The 19,348-nt window shown below is 40.3% G+C and overlaps 1 protein-coding gene across 5 annotated transcripts in view; it reads right to left on the bottom strand.

The window, feature by feature from the left end:
• Window positions 1-19,027, bottom strand: part of PER3 (period circadian regulator 3) — a 65,871-nt gene extending 46,844 nt beyond the window's left edge. For 2 of the 5 annotated variants that reach the window (XM_049877805.1, XM_049877807.1), the window contains exons 1-9: window positions 18,852-19,027; window positions 18,057-18,202; window positions 17,002-17,117; window positions 15,322-15,523; window positions 6,646-6,697; window positions 5,133-5,275; window positions 3,156-3,234; window positions 1,173-1,279; window positions 762-918 (exon numbers count right to left, since the gene is read on the bottom strand). In XM_049877805.1, coding sequence (XP_049733762.1) covers window positions 762-918; window positions 1,173-1,279; window positions 3,156-3,234; window positions 5,133-5,275; window positions 6,646-6,697; window positions 15,322-15,523; window positions 17,002-17,117; window positions 18,057-18,202; window positions 18,852-19,027 — 1,178 coding nt within the window. Of the gene's footprint in view, window positions 1-761; window positions 919-1,172; window positions 1,280-3,155; window positions 3,235-5,132; window positions 5,276-6,645; window positions 6,698-15,321; window positions 15,524-16,601; window positions 16,651-17,001; window positions 17,118-18,056; window positions 18,203-18,851 lie in introns of those variants that run through there. The other 3 variants (XM_049877806.1, XM_049877808.1, XM_049877809.1) reach the window with 3 other exon arrangements.
• Window positions 19,028-19,348: the final 321 nt, after the last annotated feature.

The raw sequence follows: 19,348 nt of genomic DNA, 5'->3' as shown, positions 1-19,348 counted from the left end.
CAGAAGTATTTCAGGCTACAAGATTGGTGAGCTGGGTTGTTCAGATTCATTTCACGTGATTCTGCTATATGGATAGGCAAGAGCAATGAAACGGCCCGGATAGCAGGAAAAGAAATCTTAAAGAATCTAATTTAAAAAAATGAGGATTTAATAAAATAGACACATATAAGGGGCATTTGATAGCAGAAGCCTGATATAAAAAGTTGCACATGCTCACTAAATTTTAATATACAAAAAAAAAAAAAAAACCTCCTTCATAGTTCCATAACTTATGTATAACCAAAATTTATATTTTGATTAATTTCCTTCCAATCGTTTTTTGGTCTATTTCACAGTTTGTGTTTGCATGTGTGTATATTTTAAACACAATTATAATCACAGGGTATAAATAATCCTGTATACTTTTTACATCTAATGACTCAAACATTTTTCCATGTTACATAATCTCTGTACAAAATTTTATTCACCAGTATAATCATATTTCAAAAAAGATTCCAGACTTTACCTAATGATGGTTAAAATGGACAACTTAGCTATTTTAAATCTGTAGTGATGATTACATATTGCCAAGTCTTTCCTTACAAAGATTTTCTGTATTTAAGACTCTTGATACACACTACCGAACTATCTCCTAAAAGCACTGAAAAAAACCTGCATTTTATTTATTTCACGTATCAACTGATTCAAGGGGGAGCCAATGGCTAAGAAGTATTATTTGGTAAAAAAGAATCTTTTGAAAATCTGAACAGTGATTGACTTACGTTCGAACTTTATGCCGACCGATGATGAAAGAAACCTTCCGGCTCCAAGGGTTCACAAAGCTAGACCAACTGGAATCCAGTATGATGTAATCTCCATTTTGAGTACAAAATCTAATGGGTAAATGTTCAAAGGGGGGCTGGCCTGCGTACTTCAAGACTATATAAAATAACAAGACAAAAACAGAATTTATTTAACAGAGAAACTGATTACAAAAATGTCTTGTCTTACTCATTCGTTTGTAAATTTTTTCGTATGTCAAAATGGAAAAATAAACTGTTTTGGCAATTTCAATACATTGCTTACCCAGTTAAAGGTGAAGTTCTAATGATTAGTATCATCAGAAATTGAATGGAAAATCAGAACAGAACAATGATAAAAGGTTTTCTGCCAATAAAGAAGTAGGTCCTTACCTTTCCGGTGTATGGCAACCATCAGGGAACGATCTTCTGGGTGCAAATACATTAAGATCGATGTTCCAATCAGATCCTGAGGTAGGTAACCCAGCAAAGGCACTGCTCTGCGATACAGACACAACACATCATCACAAATCAAAGATGCAAGAGATCTTTATAGACCTTCTGGAGTCTTCTTACTAGCGGAAGCATGTTAAACTCATCGAGTAATTTTTGAAATGTATACTTTTTTTTTTTACTTAATTCCAAATATGAAAAATCTTCATGGAAAAGATATTTATTACAGCATTTACAAAAGCAAAAAGTTACAAACCATCCAAAATGCTTCTATGTGGGGAAATGGTGGTCGTCTGACATGCTACATCACAATCACCTAGGGAACTTATAAAAAACAGATTCACAGGCTCTGCAAGCTTACTAAATCAGAACCCCTGGGAGCAGGGCTGGGAATCTGCATTTTTAACAAGTTCTTCAGAGAACTCTGACACCCAGCCAAGTTAGGAACCACTGGTCCACTTAGTGGGACATCCCTCTGCCATTTCAAAAATCTACAAAGATCACATCACATCACAGAAAAATTCTTAGGCTGTTAAATAAGTAACACAGGCTATTTATACAGTGATTAAAATGATAAAAACAAATTATCCCCCAAAAGGTAATAGCAAACAGACAACTAGTACACGAAGACATTTTCAGGATAAAAGTTCGCAGGAAACCTCCAAGAAAAAGACACTAAAAAAAATTCACAAAAAACTCCATAAAATGTTCTGTGCATTAAAATCCACAAGTATTTTCTAATGCACTGGGTTTAACCAATTTTCAGAGTTTTACATTTAGTTAAAATTGCTTACTTTATATAGACTGTATTATACAAAGTGCCTCACTTAGTGCTGCTCAGTCTCAGGGTAACTATTATTAAATAAACCTATTTTCAAATGTTAAGATTCTTTTAAATGAAAATGAATACCTAACAATCCTAACTTCCAGGTTTCTTATACATTGTTCGTTTATATTTGTATGTGGTACAGTGCACTGGTCTGCAGATTTTCAGATTTCATCAATAAGTAGAATTTTAATATAAATGTAGAGAAAAACCGGAGTATACCAATGTAGGGATACCAGTGTTTTACTTTCCCAAACATACTAAAAGGACAATAATAAGCAACAACTACTGACCAATATCACTATCTTTTAAATGAGAAAGACTACTTTAATGCCAGAAAAAAAGTAGGAAGTTCAAAAGAAAGGACAATCCTTTAAATTAATTCAGCTTTATAAAAAAAAAACTGCCCCCTTATTTTTCTTTCATTTTTCTCCTTCCTTGCTTCCCCTCTACCTCTCACTTCACAATGATAAAAATTTCATCATAAATTGGTTTAGGAACCACTGATCTAGCGGAAATGACACTGGAGTAGGTGCCAGGAGACCAGCATCTTCTCCCCAGCTTGAGTGAAATTACATACTATGTGAACTCTCAGCAAATTGGCCCAGGTTCCTTGCCTTCTCCTTCTGACCCTACAGGAGCAGACTGCTGTGAAATCAACTATGAGAACTTGTAAATCACTCCTAGAACTTGAACGTGCAAGATCTCACATATATCCAAAATTTATACAACACATTTCAATGTCACTAACAAAAACCAAATAGGCAAATGGGTAGATGTCAGCTATATACTATAAAACCAAACCCGTTGCCACAGAATCGATTCTGACTTATACCGACCCTACAGGACAGAGTAGAACTGCCCCATAGAGTTTCCAAGGCTGTAATCTTTATGGGCGCAGACCACCACATCTTTCTCCCACAGAGCAGCTGGTGAGTTCTAACCGCTGACCCTTCAGTTAGCAGCCAAGTGCTTTAACCACTGTGCCACCAGGTCTCCTCATATACTATAGAGGTATATAAACATGATGTAAACTTTTTTCTATTTTTTATTTATTTCCAGAAGCAAATTTTCTTTAAACTTGAAGAAGTACTTACCTTTCATCTACTTCAAGAAAAACACACCCTGGGGTATGCATTGTGGTAAAAATTCTTTTATCCACTGGGATTCGAGGAGCTAAGAAAAACACAGACCCATTTAAAGGCAAACATCTAATCAATCTTCCACTTACTACCCACGTAACATTTAAAAAAGGGAACAAAACCTCTACGTCAAATAGCAGAAATTTCACTTAGGGGACTGGCCTTAGAGAAGCCAAAACTGCAGCTGACAATGTTTTCATTACTAACTACCTTTGAATTAGGTCAGAATGGGATGTCTGGTAAAGTTAACTTTAAACAGAGAGAGAAACATCTGTGCACACTGAAGAGCTAGTCTTCTCATTACAAGGTCAAGGCTGAAGTAGATTAAAGTTCAGGACTAACAATTGCTTGGTTGTCCACTAAACACACAAAAGGATTTAAGATGTCACTTAGTACTCTATGGACATTATTAATTTCTGTGATAAAACTGATACAGTCAGTTCTGCTATAACACTTGTTTTGAAAATGCAAATCTGCTCCAAGATAAGGGATATATTAGGGACCAAGTTGAGCATAATACCAATTTCACATTTGCTTATGCACAGCTGTAAGAAACGCTAGGTGCAGGCAGAAAACAGAACCCAACCAAACAGAACCACTTAGGAGTACACAAAACACACACACATTTCAAACATCTACCCACGACCTCAGTTCACAGGTGCGATGAGCCACACCCATCTGAATCTGGGGATGGAAATTTCTGCCTGATTTCAGATAGCCTCCTTCCACTACTCACAATAACACAGAAGCTGCAACCCTCCCGGCACCCACTTCCACAAACTTCAAGTCTTTTTCAAGGCAGAGTAACATACTTATTGTGGTTTTTGTGTATTTCTTAAACATTCAACATGTGTAAAACTGTGCTACTACTTTTATTAGATTCCTACCCTTTTTTATTTCTAGGATTTATTTTTTAAATAGTATTTCACTGTGTCTTCCGTAAAGGTTTATACAGTTTAGGTTCCCATTCAACAATTTCTTCACGAGTTGTTCAGCGGCATTGGTTACATTCTTCACAACGCGTGAACAGTCTCATTTCCATTCTGATTGTTCTGTTTTCCTTCATTTAGGTTCTCTGCTCCCTTACATTTCATCTTTGTCTTAAAGTAATTGTTGAACCTAATCCTTTTTTCTTAATGTGTCACTGATGAAGTTTTTGAGTGTTGTGCCTCTAAACCCATTTGTCACATAAGTCCCGTGGTTTTTCACTGTGTGATTTCTGCACAGGGCAGTGATTTTTAGGACTGTAATTTCAAATCATGAATGCAAGCTGCTAATGTACTGATATATGAATTCAGAAATGCTGTTCTGGCATTAGAAGATATATGATCTATACTCTTTACTCAGGGGATTTCAAAATACTTTAAAAACATAAATTCACTCTCGTGACCTCTGTGAAACACTTTCAATACCTCTTGTTTCACATACGACAGAAGCAAAAGGCCACACAACAGATAACCAGGGCAGAAGGAGCTGGAGGACTGCTTATCTGTCACCCAGTCCCACGCTCAGACCACTAGGCCATGCTGTCCTTAAATGAGGTGACTGCTGGCTGTGCAGAGTGTCAAGATATATAAACAGAACTACCATTTGCCGTTTAGTCGGTTTCGACTCATGACAACCCCACGTGTGTCAAAGAAGAACTGTGCTCCACAGGGTGTTTAATGGCTGAGTTTTCAGAAGATCGCCAGGCCTTTCTTCTGAGGTCCCTCAAGGTGGACTCGAACCTCCAACCTCTTGGTTAGCAACCCAGCATGTTAAAAACCAGTAAAAAAAAAAAAAAAAAATCCCTAACGCATTCAGGGGACAAGGTGAAGGCTCAAGCTGTCTTCTGTTTCTGTGACTGCACTAAACAGGCTTTCCCAGGTTCCTATCTGCTGTGCTGGCGTTTCTACATCTTTATCAGAAAGCAGAGATGCCAGACAGACTCACCTTCATAACCAGAGTGAATCTTTTCAACCAGCATGAGACAGCAAGGCTCAGCTCCTGGCTGGGTGGGGCTACGCACGTGAATCAAATAGGAGATAACCCGGAATGGGCGGTAGTTCTTCTCTAGCTCTCCACCTTCACCACCACTGAAGAAATTAAAAATGTTAGGTCTGGTCCCAAGGCACTCCACTGGCCCAATGTACAGCAAGGCTGGGGAAATGTTTTATTAGTAATTTTCAAGAAAGATGTATCCAAATCTAAAATGTTTAAACATGTTTCCTTTTAAAAGAAAGAAAACGTTGCTTTAAATGTCCCCAGTACCCAAGGGCAATTATTCCTTGATTATTCAATACAGAAAAGGTCCTATTTAGATGACTGCGAGTGTGAAGATGGAACTAGTCATTCTGTGACTTTTTTCCTGACCTCAACTACTACTAAGACTCTTCCACTTGCAAAAGCAGGTCAGGCAGAACCATCTGTCTTATTTGCAATGTCTAAATCAAGTGCCGTAAGACCAAAAACTGGATCCTTGCCCCTCACAGCCCCTGATGGACCACTCTACTAGCCACTTCTCAGCTGTCCCTCTCTAGGCTCTCCTTTCCAGAAACTAAGTCTCGGCTTCAGCTACAGCCTTGCCTGGCAGAGGCCCTGCACATGGTTCAGCACTCCATAAATGCACTGTCTGAGGAGAGGTAGAGGGGGACACTCCAGCCCACTATGAGGAAAGTAGGGGCTACACTGCAGCCCACCAAGCTGGGCCATGAAAACAGAGAGAATGCCACCTTCTAACTCTCACAGAGGATCCCCAGGAAGGCGCACCCTGATTGCTCACTATAAAGCTCCTCACCTGGCTTTATTGCTCCAGCTGCTAAGGGGGATTTTCAACAAATTCCATGGAGTCTCTAATACAGGACAAGAATTTTTCTCTTCTCTAAATATCTAAAGCAGTTAGTATCTTCAATGCCGATGTTGGCAATCATATTGTCGTTAAAAAAATATTTTTTCCTTTTATTTTGAAAGCAAGACTAAAACAGTAAATTCAGAAGAGAAAAAAATCACTAGTAATCCTATTCTAAAGCAATGGGTATTAAGGTTTTGGTCCTTTTTCTTCTAGTTCACTGTTTCTGAACTGTTTAAATCTTCATAAATATAAAAAATTTTTTAATTAATTTAAACTGTGACTGAAAAACAAAAACAGAAGAGCCCAAAACCATGGTCATTTTAAAGTGCATTTAACACCCAGTAATTCTTGCACTGGGTTGGTGGGGTGAATTCTCATATGCCCCCATGTTAAGAATTGTCTTTCTGGTCTTTTCTCCTATTGCTTTATCATCTAATTTTCTCCCAAGTACATGTATCTTCTCTTCCATGAAATACAAACTCTTTGTGTCAAGACCTCAGTCTTATCTTCTGTATCCACACCTGAACTTAGTCGAAAACAAAAAAGTTGAAATAACTGTTAAGTAAAATTAGAGAATAATCCACTTTTTTGGCTGCCACAAATCCCAATACTTACCGAATCCTGCAGAAAAAGGATTTCACAGGAGCAAATTCGTACTGTGAGGCTGCTGGGGACAGAGACAAACCGTCAATCACCCATTCCCAGAGAGGGAAGGTGGAGCAGTTGCACTGTTACCAAAGAACAACCCTTTGGTGACCCAATTATTTTCTGCTTTGAATTTTCTGTTGCTACCTCCCATTTTCACTAATGCAAGGCATGCTGATTAAATGACCAATTCAGAATTTTGTTATGAATTATGGATTCTGATGCCCATTATCTGGGATCCCATATGCCCCAGTGGACCCTGGACAGCCTGACTCCTGCTGATATAAGTTAATGATAAAATTGTCTTTCTTACTTCTTTAAAATTTGCAAAACATCAGGTAAAGATGAAGGCACCTGGAAATGACTGCACATACATTTTATTCCACTCTTCTGGGCCTTTTTATTATTTTTCATGCAACTTTTCAAAACATGGTACAACGTTCCTTAATGCAAAAGCAGTACTTACAGCCCAAATAAATAAATTCAAGGGATGTTTTTTGTCAGGAAAATTACCAGGACAATGCATTCTTCATTACTGCAAAAGCAGTACTTACAAGTCAAATAAATTTAAAAAAAGGAATTTGAATTAAAAAAAAAAAGGAATTACCACCCTTAGTTGTAACAAAAGCAGTACTAACAGCTAAAAAACAGTGACGGCTGCCCTGGAATACTGCAGAACTGCTCACAGAGGTGCATTCTACCTGCTGCATGTGGAAGCAATGACTGGGTCCTAGGATATAATGCAGGGTAAGAATAACTTCTAGAAGTTCCAGTCTCTTGAAAAGTATCACTGCAATGCAGTATTCCTTATTATAATGGCATTATTCACCGTTAAGAAGCTAGAAAACCAGGGAGCCAGTTAACACCTGGAAACAATGGATGGTGTCTAAGAGAAAATGGCCACCATGAGTGAATGAAGAGGGGGACTGGCATATTCTCTCCATAAGTACATTCTCATGAGAATACAGTAACTGGGAAACATAGTGAAGAGGCTTATTTCACCAAAACAGAGGCAAACCTGTCAAAAGTTTAGAAAATTCACATATTCAGGAGGCATCACCTAGGACAATGTTCAATCTACACAAAAATGAGACTCCAAATCAGCGTTCTTGAGTTTCATGCATTTCAAAAGGCTCCCACCTTGAGGCTAAATGCATTCATATCAGGCTACCTCTTTCCCAAAGAACCCCAGAGGCATAAAAATTTGTTGGGATACCATATGTCCCATGGGTTACCAAAGGGAGAAACTATCTTTTTAAGACAACAGTACTCTTGATTAAAACAGAACTCTTCTCCCTCACTTTTACGGCTTTGCATTCTGTATTTCCAAGAGCTTTCGTATTATACAGTAACCTTCAGGGAAAAAAAAAACACAAAACACTGAAGTTTCTGATTTATAGCTTTCCCTATAATCCTTCCCATCTTTCTGTTATTGCTGTGTGCTATCGAGTGCATTCAATTCACAGCAACCCTACAGAGCAGAGCAGAACTGCCCCATAGGGTTGTCACAGCTGTAATCTTTATGAGATCAGATCACCAGGTCTTCTTCCCTGCGGAGCCGCTGGTGGGTTCCAACTGTAGACCTTTCAGTTAGCAGCCTAGCACTTAACCATTGCGTCACTAACGCTCCTCCATATTTCTATAACTGCTCATATTTGTTATCTCAAACACCAATATGATAATCCTTCAGCACAACTATTAAACAGTAATACATTAACTTTTCAACAATTGGGAATTTAGATTACTTTTAGATTTTAGCTATGATACATAATTTTTTTTCCTTCCCCTTTAAATTCTTCCTTTGGATGAACTCTGGATAAAACTGTGTCCCTAGGTTAAAAGATATCATCTTTTGTGACTCTCATCATGTATTGACAAATTAATCTCCAGAACACTGTACCCACCTGCACTGTCATTATTATATTAATGTTTTCTCACAACCCTGATGCCATTGGTTTGCATCGATTTTATTGATTTTTGCTAGCTCTGGTGTGAAGTGAGGAGCCTTGGTGGCACAGTGGTTAAAGCAGTCGCCTGCCAATTGAAAGGTCAGCAGTGCGAACCTACCAGTTGCTCTGTGGAAGAAAGACATGGCAGTCTGCTTCCATGAAGATTTACTGCCTTAGAAACCCTATGGGGAAGTTCTACTCTGTCCTATACGGTTGCTAGGACTTGTAATTGACTCGATGGCAACGAGTTTGGTGTTTTTTTATTTATTTATTTTTTTTGGTGTAAGATGGCAATTCAGAACTGTTTAAACTTGCCTTTAAAGACAGGGGCAGAACCTTTTCCCAAGAGCTTGTGGGCTACCTATATGGCCTTTGGTTAGAGCTCTCTGAAGCTATCTTCTGGGCACTGGTTCACTGGAGATGAAGGTCCTCAGTTACGGGAAGCAAGGAAAACTGTGAGATGTTTAACAAACATACGCTGAAGGCAGTGTAAACAACAAGAATTCTAAAGAGCTGAGATACCAGATACAGCCCAGGTCTGTGTACTTCTAGAGAAAAGACTGTGGGAAGGCTCAGAAAAAGGCCTTTTGAATGGCTGAGGAAAACGTACACGATTCTAAAAGATACTCTGTTTAAAAGTAAAGGAACCAGTGATCAAAGCAGCACAGTTCATAAAAGTATGAGAGTGACAGTCTCACAACTCTGGAGCCAGAAGATAGTTCTTACAGTGCGTCTGTGAAAAATAAACGGAAGAACAACTTTATGAGTGAGCTTAAGAAATTAATTACTTTAAGGGATGCTACAGTTTTAACACAGAAACAGTGTCAGTAAAGGCTTAAATAAACTCATGGAGGAATTAATGCAAGAAAAGGACTTTTCAAAAACATTCTTAATTTTCTCAGATGATTTCAGGGAAGGGAACTATATGTTCCTTCAAAATATTCACTGGCACGCCTTTCAAACTTGCAAACATATTCCTTCATTTGATCATGGCTTCCCTATCGTAAAGCTGGAGTCCCTGGGTGATACAAACAGTTAATGCACTTAGCTGCTAACCAAAAGGCTGGAGGTTTGAGTCCATCCAGAGGTGCTTTTGAAGAAAGGCCTGGCGATCTATTTCTGAAACATCACAGCCTTGAAACCCTTATGGAGCACAGTTCTACTCTGACACACATGGGGCTGCCGAGAGTCAGAATCTACTCTATGTCAACTCTTTTTAAAAAAAATTTTAAAGCTAGAGTCGCACACAGTCATGCAGCCAGGAGACTTCCCTACTTTCTGGGTAGTGCCTAAGAGCAGGGCTCTGGATTCTGACTGCCAAGGTGAATCCCAGCTCCCTGTCTCCTCAGCAGTGTGACCTCAGATGAGTCACTCAACTCTGTGCCTCAATGACTGTGGCAGCTCCGGCTTCCAGGGGCAGCACTGGCTAGAATCTACAGCTGCAGCCCTGCTTCATCTGCCACCGGTCACGCCACACTTCCTTCCTGCGGCAGCTCCCAGCCAGTGCCCGTGCACAGGCGCACGAAGGCAGGACCATTCTGTGGAGAGGCTGGATGTCTCCAATGCATGACTCTGGCTCCTAGATTTCCCTTAGGCTTCCAAGCCTAGCTGTTCTTTAAACTCGGCTGAAGTCAAGATACTTCCTTTCCTATATTCCTTCCTTTTCCCTTCTTCCGGAGTGTCCTTCCTCTCTGTCCCCCTCTCTCTTCTTCTGGGTTGTCTTTCCTGTCTGTCCCCTTCCCTTCTCTATCCTTTCAGTGTGTCCTTCCTCTCTGTCCCCCTCCCTTCTCTATCCTTCCAGGGTGTCCTTTCGCCCTGCCCTCTTCCTTCTCTTTCCTTCCAGGGTGTCCTTCCTCACTGCCCCCTTCCTTCTCTTGCCTTCCAGGGTGTCCTTCCTCACTGCCCCCTTCCTTCTCTTGCCTTCCAGGGTGTCCTTCCTCACTGCCCCCTTCCTTCTCTTGCCTTCCAGGGTGTCCTTCCTCACTGCCCCCTTCCTTCTCTTGCCTTCCAGGGTGTCCTTCCTCACTGCCCCCTTCCTTCTCTTGCCTTCCAGGGTGTCCTTCCTCACTGCCCCCTTCCTTCTCTTGCCTTCCAGGGTGTCCTTCCTCACTGCCCCCTTCCTTCTCTTGCCTTCCAGGGTGTCCTTCCTCCCCTGTCCCCACCACCCCCTCTTTTCAGGGTGTCAGATCTGCATTATGGTCTGAAGACACTTCCCACCTCTCCTACTCCCTCCTTCAATGCATCTCTTGCACATCTAATCCCAATTTGGCATTTGCTTCCTGGTAGACCCAAGCTAACACAGTTACCTTATCTGTGAAATGGGGGTAATAACAGTACCTACACCCCACAAAGTTACTGTGAAAATTAAACTATTTAGTGCATATGAAACATTAACAACAGTCCCTGGCAAACAGTAACAACTCCAAAGATAATACTAACATTATCCTTTTAGTTTATAAACCAAAACTAAACCAGTTGCTGTTGAGTCAATTTCAACTCACGGCAACCCCACGTATAGCAGGAAGAACTGTGCTCGGCAGGGTTTTGAATGGCTAATTTTTCAGAAGCAGATCTCTACAGCTTTCTTCCGAGGCACCTGTGGGCGAACTGAAACCTCCAACTTTCCAGTTAGCAGTCGAGCACGTTAACTGTTTGCACCACCTAGGCACTCCTTTAGGTTTACAGAGAACTCCAACTATCCAATGTGCTTTCCCAGCATGGGCTTGTTTGAGTTTCACGGCAACCCTGTGTCTGTAGGCTGGTCAGAAGCTATCATTCTTATTTTACAAAGAGAAACCAAGTGATTCCCAAAGTTAATGAAGGGACAGAACTCAATTTAAAACTCAGACCTTCAAATTCCTAGTTTAAAATTCTTTGTGCACAGAAAATACTGTAACTGTACTGTGATATAAACTTGCATATACCATTTACATATCACATCAAGTACCTCAATTTCAACTGTCTTCTCTAGGAATCTTGCAACACAGGGAGCAAGCCAACATGACCTCAGACTCCACGTGCCTGCGCCCAGAAGAACTGGATGGTGCCCGACTACCATCACTGACCACTGACAGTGATCACAATAAGAGGCTTCTGGACAGAGTGGGAGGAAAACATAGGAAAAAATTCCTGCATACAAAAAAAGACCAGACTTACTGGTCTGATAGAGACTGGAGGAATCCTTGAGACTATGGCCCCCAGACACTCTTCTATCTCAGAACTAAAATCATTCCTGAAGTTCATCTCTCAGCCAAAGATTAGACAGGGCTATAAAACAAACAATAAACACATGCTTCACAGATCAATCAAGTATATGAGACCAAGTGGGTAACATCTGCTCAACAGCAAAGATGAGAGGGCAGGAAAGGACACGAAAACTGGACAAATGAGAACAGGAAATCCATGGTGGAAAGGGGGAGAGTACTGACACATTGCAGGGATTGCAATCAACGTCACGAAACAATGTGTGTGTGAATTTTTCAATGAGAAACTAATCTGCTCTGTAAACTTTGACCTAAAGCACAACAGAAAAGATATGTAAACAACCAATAAATACAAATTGAAACCAAAAAGAGAAACCACTTCACACCCGGTAGAATGACTAAATTTAAAAAGGCTAACGATACTGTTATGGATTGAATTGTGCCCCCTCAAATTTAATGCTGAAGTCCTAACCGCTGTAACCTGTGAACTTGATCTAATTTGGAAGTAGGGTCTCTGAAGATGGTTATCAGTTACTGTGAGGTCATATATGAGTAGGAAGGGTCCTAATCCTATCTGAATGACGCCCTTGTAAAAGAGATACAGAGAGAATGAGGAAGAATGCCATATGAGGATGGAGCTATGCTGCCGATGCAAGTCAAGAACACGTGAGGCTACCAGAAACTGAGTGAGAATCTTCCCCTAGAGCCTCCAGAGAGAGAGAACGTGGCCCCGGTTACGCCCTGAGTTTGGACTACTAGCATCCAGAACTGTGAGACGATAAATTTCTGTTCTCACAAGCAAAAAAAAAAAGAGACGGAGAGAGAGGAACAGAAGCAGAAAGAAGAATCTTCCCCCAGAGCCAGAACCTTGAATTTGGACTTCTAGCCTCCTGAACTGCGAGAAAACAAATTTCTGTCCTTTAAGCAAAAAAAAAAAAAAAAAAAGTCATGTGATCTCACACAGCCAATGTGAGCCCATGAGCATTTCAACAGCAAAACTGATTCCCACTCATAATGACCCATAGAACAGAGTAGAACTGCCCCATAGAATTTCCAGGGAGTGCCTGTGGATTCAAACTGAAGACCTTTTGATTAGCAGCCATGGCACTTAACCACTACGCCACCAGGGTTTCCTTCAACAGCAAGGCTGTATGTAAATTCTGCTTTTGGAAGTGTATTCTAAATAGTGGTCAGATCCTTCTGAGAGGTTCACACTACAAGCTGATATTGAAACATGTTTTAATACAGGGTCAAAGGCTGGCCATAGCTGATCACATAGCTGCCCATGTCCTTTATGTTCTATGAGCTCAAAGGAAGGGTCGTTGTTGTTGTTGTTAGTTGCTGTCGAGTCACCTCCAACTCGTGGTGACCCCACTGTACAAGAGAAGGAAAGGTTGCCTGGTCCTGCACCATCTTCACAATCACTGGTATGCTCAAATCCACTGTTGGGGCCACTGTGTATTTTGAGTGTCTTCCAACCTATGGGGCTCTTCTCCAGCACTACACTGGACAATATTCTTATAATCTATAGGGCTTTCATTGGCTAGCTTTTGGAAGTAGATCGTCAGGCCTTTCTTCCTAGTTTGTCTTTGTTTGGAAGCTCCACCTGAACCTGTCCACCATGGGTGATCCTGCTGGTATTTGAAATACCAGTGGCATTGCTTCCGGCATCATAGCAACACATAAGCCACCACGGTATGACAAACTGATAGGTGGTGGAGAGAAGGGACAGGAGGAGGTAACAAGGGCACAGCTTAGAAACGGCATAGAGCTACGCAACTGCCCTCAATGCGAGTCTGAATCCTTGAGATTTACAGACAAAAGTACGATACAAAGATTAACTGGGTTCCACGGTCTTATGCAGTAAGTAAATTTTGAGGTACAACAGGCAATAATTTCACGGCATGTTAAGTTTCTGTAGAAGGAAAATAATCAGTAATTAGCAAAGACAAAAAGCTTGCAAAGACAACATAGAGAATACATAGGCAATACTGAAGGAAAAATACCTGGGGTGAATGTGAAAGAGCTGGCAAACAGTCATATCAGGTGTCTGTCCTGTTCAGAGCAGTATCTCAGCATCTAGAATAGTTCCTGGTCCATAGAGATTACTGAAGAGCTGTTTATGGAGTAAGTGACTAAATGGAAGTGGAAGAACAAACGCGGACAGTTAAAAGAATGAGAAAACATGTTTAGGCAAGAGGAAGAGAAATGAAATCAATTATTCCTGAATGATGGGAAAAAGGGAGATGAGGAAGCTAGAAGACAAGGACACCATAGGTACGTTTTCTAAAGTTTATATAATAAAATACAAAAAGGTCAGGCAAAGCTCTATAATTGGAAAAAGATGGAGGCAAGACTGCTCTTCACCGGATCAAGCAACAGATTAAAAAATTTGAGAAGCAGGCTCAGAATCAAAGGAAAGGCCGATATACATTAAGCACTTTAAGAGACAGATCACAAAGAATACGAACTAAGTGGTAAAGGATAACTTAAAACAAAAATAATTAATTACTTAAGGATCACGAAGACTAGACTGAACGTCACAAAGAAAACTCTGAATAGGCATCTCTGGTACTGAAATACGCGTTATCTTTCAGAAGAAAAAAAAAGCAATGAGACTGATGAACTTTTATGAGCAAGAAAAACCGGAAAAGTGAGCTAACCATTACAATTTAATCTGCAAAGTAAAATCTATCATACAAAGGAATAGTGAAGTCAGTATAGAAGGGAAAACATTTAATTTTACTAACTTGAAGGAAACAAGAGTCCCTGGGTGGTGCAAATGGTTATTAATACACTCAGATGCTAACCAAAAAGGCTGAAGGTTCAAACCTACCCAGAAGTGCTGCATAAGAAGTGCCTGGAGATCTCCTTCCAAAAAATCAGTCATTGCAAACCCTATGGAGTATAGTTCTACTCTAACATACATGTGATGCGATCCCCATGAGTCAGAATTGACTCAACAGCAACTGCTGGGTTTTTTTTTTTTTTAAAAAAAGGAAACTGAGCCTTGACATTGATTATACTCCTATGCAACATGCTGGTGACCACACCACATTTATGACATGTGGTGCAATGATTAAACACTTGGCTGCGTTTAATGCGAAAAGTCGGTGGTTTGGAAACCATCAGCTGCTCTTCAGGAGAAAGATGTGCCAATCTGCTTCCATAAGCATTACAGCCTAGAAAGCTCTATGGGGCAGTTCTACCCTGTCCTATAGGGTTGCTATGAGTCGGAGCTGACTCGATGACAATGGGTTTGGTTTCAGATAACGTATGCAATTAATCTAACATCAAAGCACATTTACTAGATCTTTATTTATGTTATTACAAGCAATTACAAAGCTTTTCACTATACTTTGGCCTTTTTTTTTTCAAGCAGTAAGAAAAATCACAGAGTTCACATGTTCTAAATAGTGCATTAATTTCCGTGTTATTTCTGGAAGAACAAAACTGATGTCTATGAGGCAAGATGAACGTATTGGTGTAGTTACCTCTTTGGGTCCAGTTGTTCCAGAAGGGAAGCTGGGCGTGGGCAGTGTGTGCGTAGAACACCCTCACATCCTGAGGGGCAAGTAGTTCAACAAAATGGAAAGACTCCAAGAAATCTTTTTCATAATTCAGGATTGAAGTAGCCTGTTCAGAAATGTGCACTAACCTTCCAGACAGAAATGAAACAACTGCCATAAAGGTGTCCTATGAAAAACATTTAAAATAAATGCAAATATTGAAGTACTTGCTAGCAATATGCACTGGAAGATAAATTTCTTATAGAATTCTACTATGATTAATACCTTAAAACACACACACACATCCCGTAACAGCAACAAACCTCCCAAAACCATTTTTTCTAACATACTTCTTAAATGTTATCATAAAACTTGAGTTTTACCTTCTGAATGTTTAATTTCCATGCTAAAAATATATATACCTACTAGCTTATTCTACATCCTATAAGGCCGTGTTTTTGTCGTTAGGTGCCGCCGAGTCAGTTCTGACTCATAGCGACCCTACGCACAACGGAACGAAACACTGCCTGGTCCTGAGCCATCCTCATAATCGTTGTTATGCTTGAGCTCATTGTTGCAGCCACTGTGTCAGTCCACCTCATTGAGGGTCTTCCTCTTTTCTGCTGACCCTGTACTCGGCCAAACATGACGTCCTTCTCCAGGGACTGACCCCTCCTGACAACATGTCCAAATAAGGCCATATGTATGTTATATAAACTCCCAATTCCTGCTTTCCAGGCTGTGCCTTACACACCTGGGGGGACTGTCTTCTATCAATCAAGTGTGTATTCTGGGCTTCAAGATCAAGCTCAAGATTCACCTCCTTCAAGAAGCCGTCCTTGACAAACCTCATTTAGTAAGAACCACTTCTCTAATTTGTTCTATTGGACATAAATATAATATACTTATAATCAGCCACTGTGTGTATCCACTAGCATTAGCATATGTTTCCTCTCTAGCTTTATTTTAAAGATCTTGAAGGACGGGCAAATGTTTTCTTAAATCTCCGTAGCACCTTGTACAGTACTATGCACACACCAGTTAGTGAATGCGCACTATTATAATCCTAGATATAGCTTATGTTACCAAATGATAGCATCTTTAACTTACCTTCATGTTGAGATCTAAATATAAAATTGAGCAATCTCCACTGTTATTCAGCAAAACACAAGGCTTAATTGTTCTGTCAACATGAAGAGAGTCAATAAAGATATACCAAACATCTCTTCCAAAATTTCATAAAGAATGGCAGCCTCTCAACTCACCTGCTCTATAAAATCTGGTTGTTACAACTTGAAGTAGTAGGTATTGGAACTAAAAATGATATAAATAGAAATGAACAATTCTAAGATTAGGATAAAATGCAAGAAATTCCTCTGCAGTGTTATTTGTTTGTTTCTTAATTTGAGAGAACTCAGGTATGGTAAAGAGACAGAACCACCTCAGAATCAAAGCAAATCAACTACCTGACATGCTGCTTCCTGCATTTGGGCATGTTCTCTGTCAAGAGTAGGAAAAACTACACAATGCCTCCTTAGCAATTTTCTCCTTTTGTTTACCTCCAACTGTGGTTATTGAAACTTACAGTATTGTTAAAAAAATCTGCATCTACAGAAGGTCTTTAGGAAAGTCACCCAGGTTGGTACGGCAAAATGTGACTCTTACTGTGTTTTTGGAAGTGTGTTCTGAGGCGATAGTGGACAGCTTCTCAAGACTGTACATGGTCACATCTGTTGGAGGTGCTCCATTTTGACTGAGAATCTGGAAAAACTCACTGTTTGCTAAGAAACACAGAAAAATAAACAGGTAGTCCAGTGGCAACAGTATCTTTAGGAAATCACTTTTATCATTCTTAAACTGGCTTACTATTTAGGAAAGCACACCTCATTTTCTTCTTTCACTTAAAATATGGATAAAAACAAAAACAAAAAAAACCAAACCAAGTGCCGTCGAGTCGATTCCAACTCATAGCGACCCTATAAGACAGTAGAACTGCCCCATAGAGTTTCCAAGGAGCACCTAGTAGTGCAAATTAAAGATTTTAAATTTCCTCGGGGGGGGGGGGAAGTTCCTTATGAATTTAGCATTTTCTGGATCACAAGGATTAAGATACATTTAACCTATTAAAACAAGCTGTCAAAACCCAAAATTCCAAATATACATACTTGTGCACACACACAAATAATTTTTTATGACAGAAACATTACCCGAATATTCAGTATATTTGAAGCCACAGAGGTTTGTGCTAAAGAGAATATGCACTTCATGAAATTTCCCAAGAAGAAAAATCAGAGAGAAAAATAAAAAATTGTTTACATTGCTCATTTTTAACTTGGTAAATTTCTGATGTATTATGATCGTATTTTAAAAGTATGTGTATGACTGGGACATGTACATTGTATTTAGTCAAGTGTGTTTTTTCCTAACACCCACAGAAGACAACGCTCCTTTAAAAAGTGAATCTTCAAAATGTGCTTACGCTAAACACTAAGCTCTTGCAATAAGCCAGCAAAAGACTGCATATTTACTAAACTATTCTGTAAGTAAGGTTCTCCTGGTCTTCTTAGTTTGAAAAATTAAGATACTAATGAAATCACTGTAGCTCTGCTCATCTTGCAAAAAGTGTCATAAAAAGCTCAAAAAAATTCTATGAATAAAACCACATTGACAAATTCTCTGGGTGTATTTGTACTACTGGTTCTTTCCTTCAGCTAGTTTACCTTGGACACTGTGTACACAGTGAAGAGCATAGTTGAGGGCTTCTAGAGTGCTGGGTTTACTGTGCCTCTCGGATGGGAAGTACTTTTTCATTTCCTGGACTACCATTGTAACTTCTTCAGAAACTCTGATTCGATCCTGCTGTTTACTGTTAAGATAAAAAATAATAAAGTCACATATTCAACAATAATACCAGCCAACATTTACTGCACGCATACTACACTCCAGGCCATTTTGTTAGTGCTTCAACTCATTTAGTTCACAAGTTTATTAGTCTCAGGATGGTGCCAACAACTGATGTGCTTGGCTGCTAACCAAAAGGCTGGAGGTTCAAATTCACCCAGAAGTGTCTTGAAAGAAAGGCCTGGCTATTGACGTCTGAAAACTCAGCCATTGAAAATCACATGGAACAGTTTTACTATGACACACATGGGGCTGCCATGAGCCAGAGACAACTCCACATCAATAGGGTAAAAAAAAAAAAAAAAATTACAGCTGGGGAAATGGAGGCAAAAAAATGGGTAAATGTTACATATATTCCATTCTCATTCCCACTTCAACCTCAACTCCGGGAAATTCTTTAACCACTTTTTATGTACTTCTGGTACTCTTTGGCAATTTTCTCCATTTTCCCAAATCTTCTCATTCTAATTTCTCTATGCCCCCCCCCCGCCCCCAAACTTTCGCCCAGGCTTAAAAACAAAAGAATAAAAGTACTGCAGCCCTGCTTTCCATTTTACTACTCCCGGGAAGAACAACAAACAAATCAGGCTGTGAAATAAAAACAAAAGTGTCACCTGTTGCTCTCCCCGTATTTCCTGGGCAGTTGGTAGTTCTGGCTCCACGCCGCATCGGGTTCTGCTCCAAGGGGCTCCTGCCCGCGGGGCAGGGGTCCTTCAAGCTCATCGGGCTCCTTTTCCCTGGAATCGTGCGCCTGACTGCGGGGCAGGTCCACACCTTCGCAGAGCTCCATCCCGTGCTCGGTGTCCCTCACGTCTGTCGCCTGCTTTTTGTTTATTTTGGAGCCCCGGACCGAAGTTTATTCCCCATTTTCGACCCTGCCATACATAGCGTTAGGGAAAGTGAGCTGCCATCGTACACCGGGAACTAACGATCTGTGGTCACCTGGAAACACTTTTCTCCCAGGGTTTCCATAAAACCTTCCTGGGTGTTTGCACCGCAGCGGGTCTGGCCTGGGGGGCCAAAGGTGACAGGTGTCCAGTAAAACATACGACCAGTGCCGGAGACGGGGTCCGCTAGGACTTGCGAGCCCCGGGGACGGGTCCTTCGCCCC

Source organism: Elephas maximus, chromosome 3 (genome assembly GCF_024166365.1).
Source record: "Elephas maximus indicus isolate mEleMax1 chromosome 3, mEleMax1 primary haplotype, whole genome shotgun sequence".
Lineage (NCBI taxonomy): Eukaryota > Metazoa > Chordata > Mammalia > Proboscidea > Elephantidae > Elephas > Elephas maximus.
The sequence above is the reverse complement of the archived record's forward strand: the minus strand, read 5'-3'. Positions and strand labels throughout refer to the sequence as shown.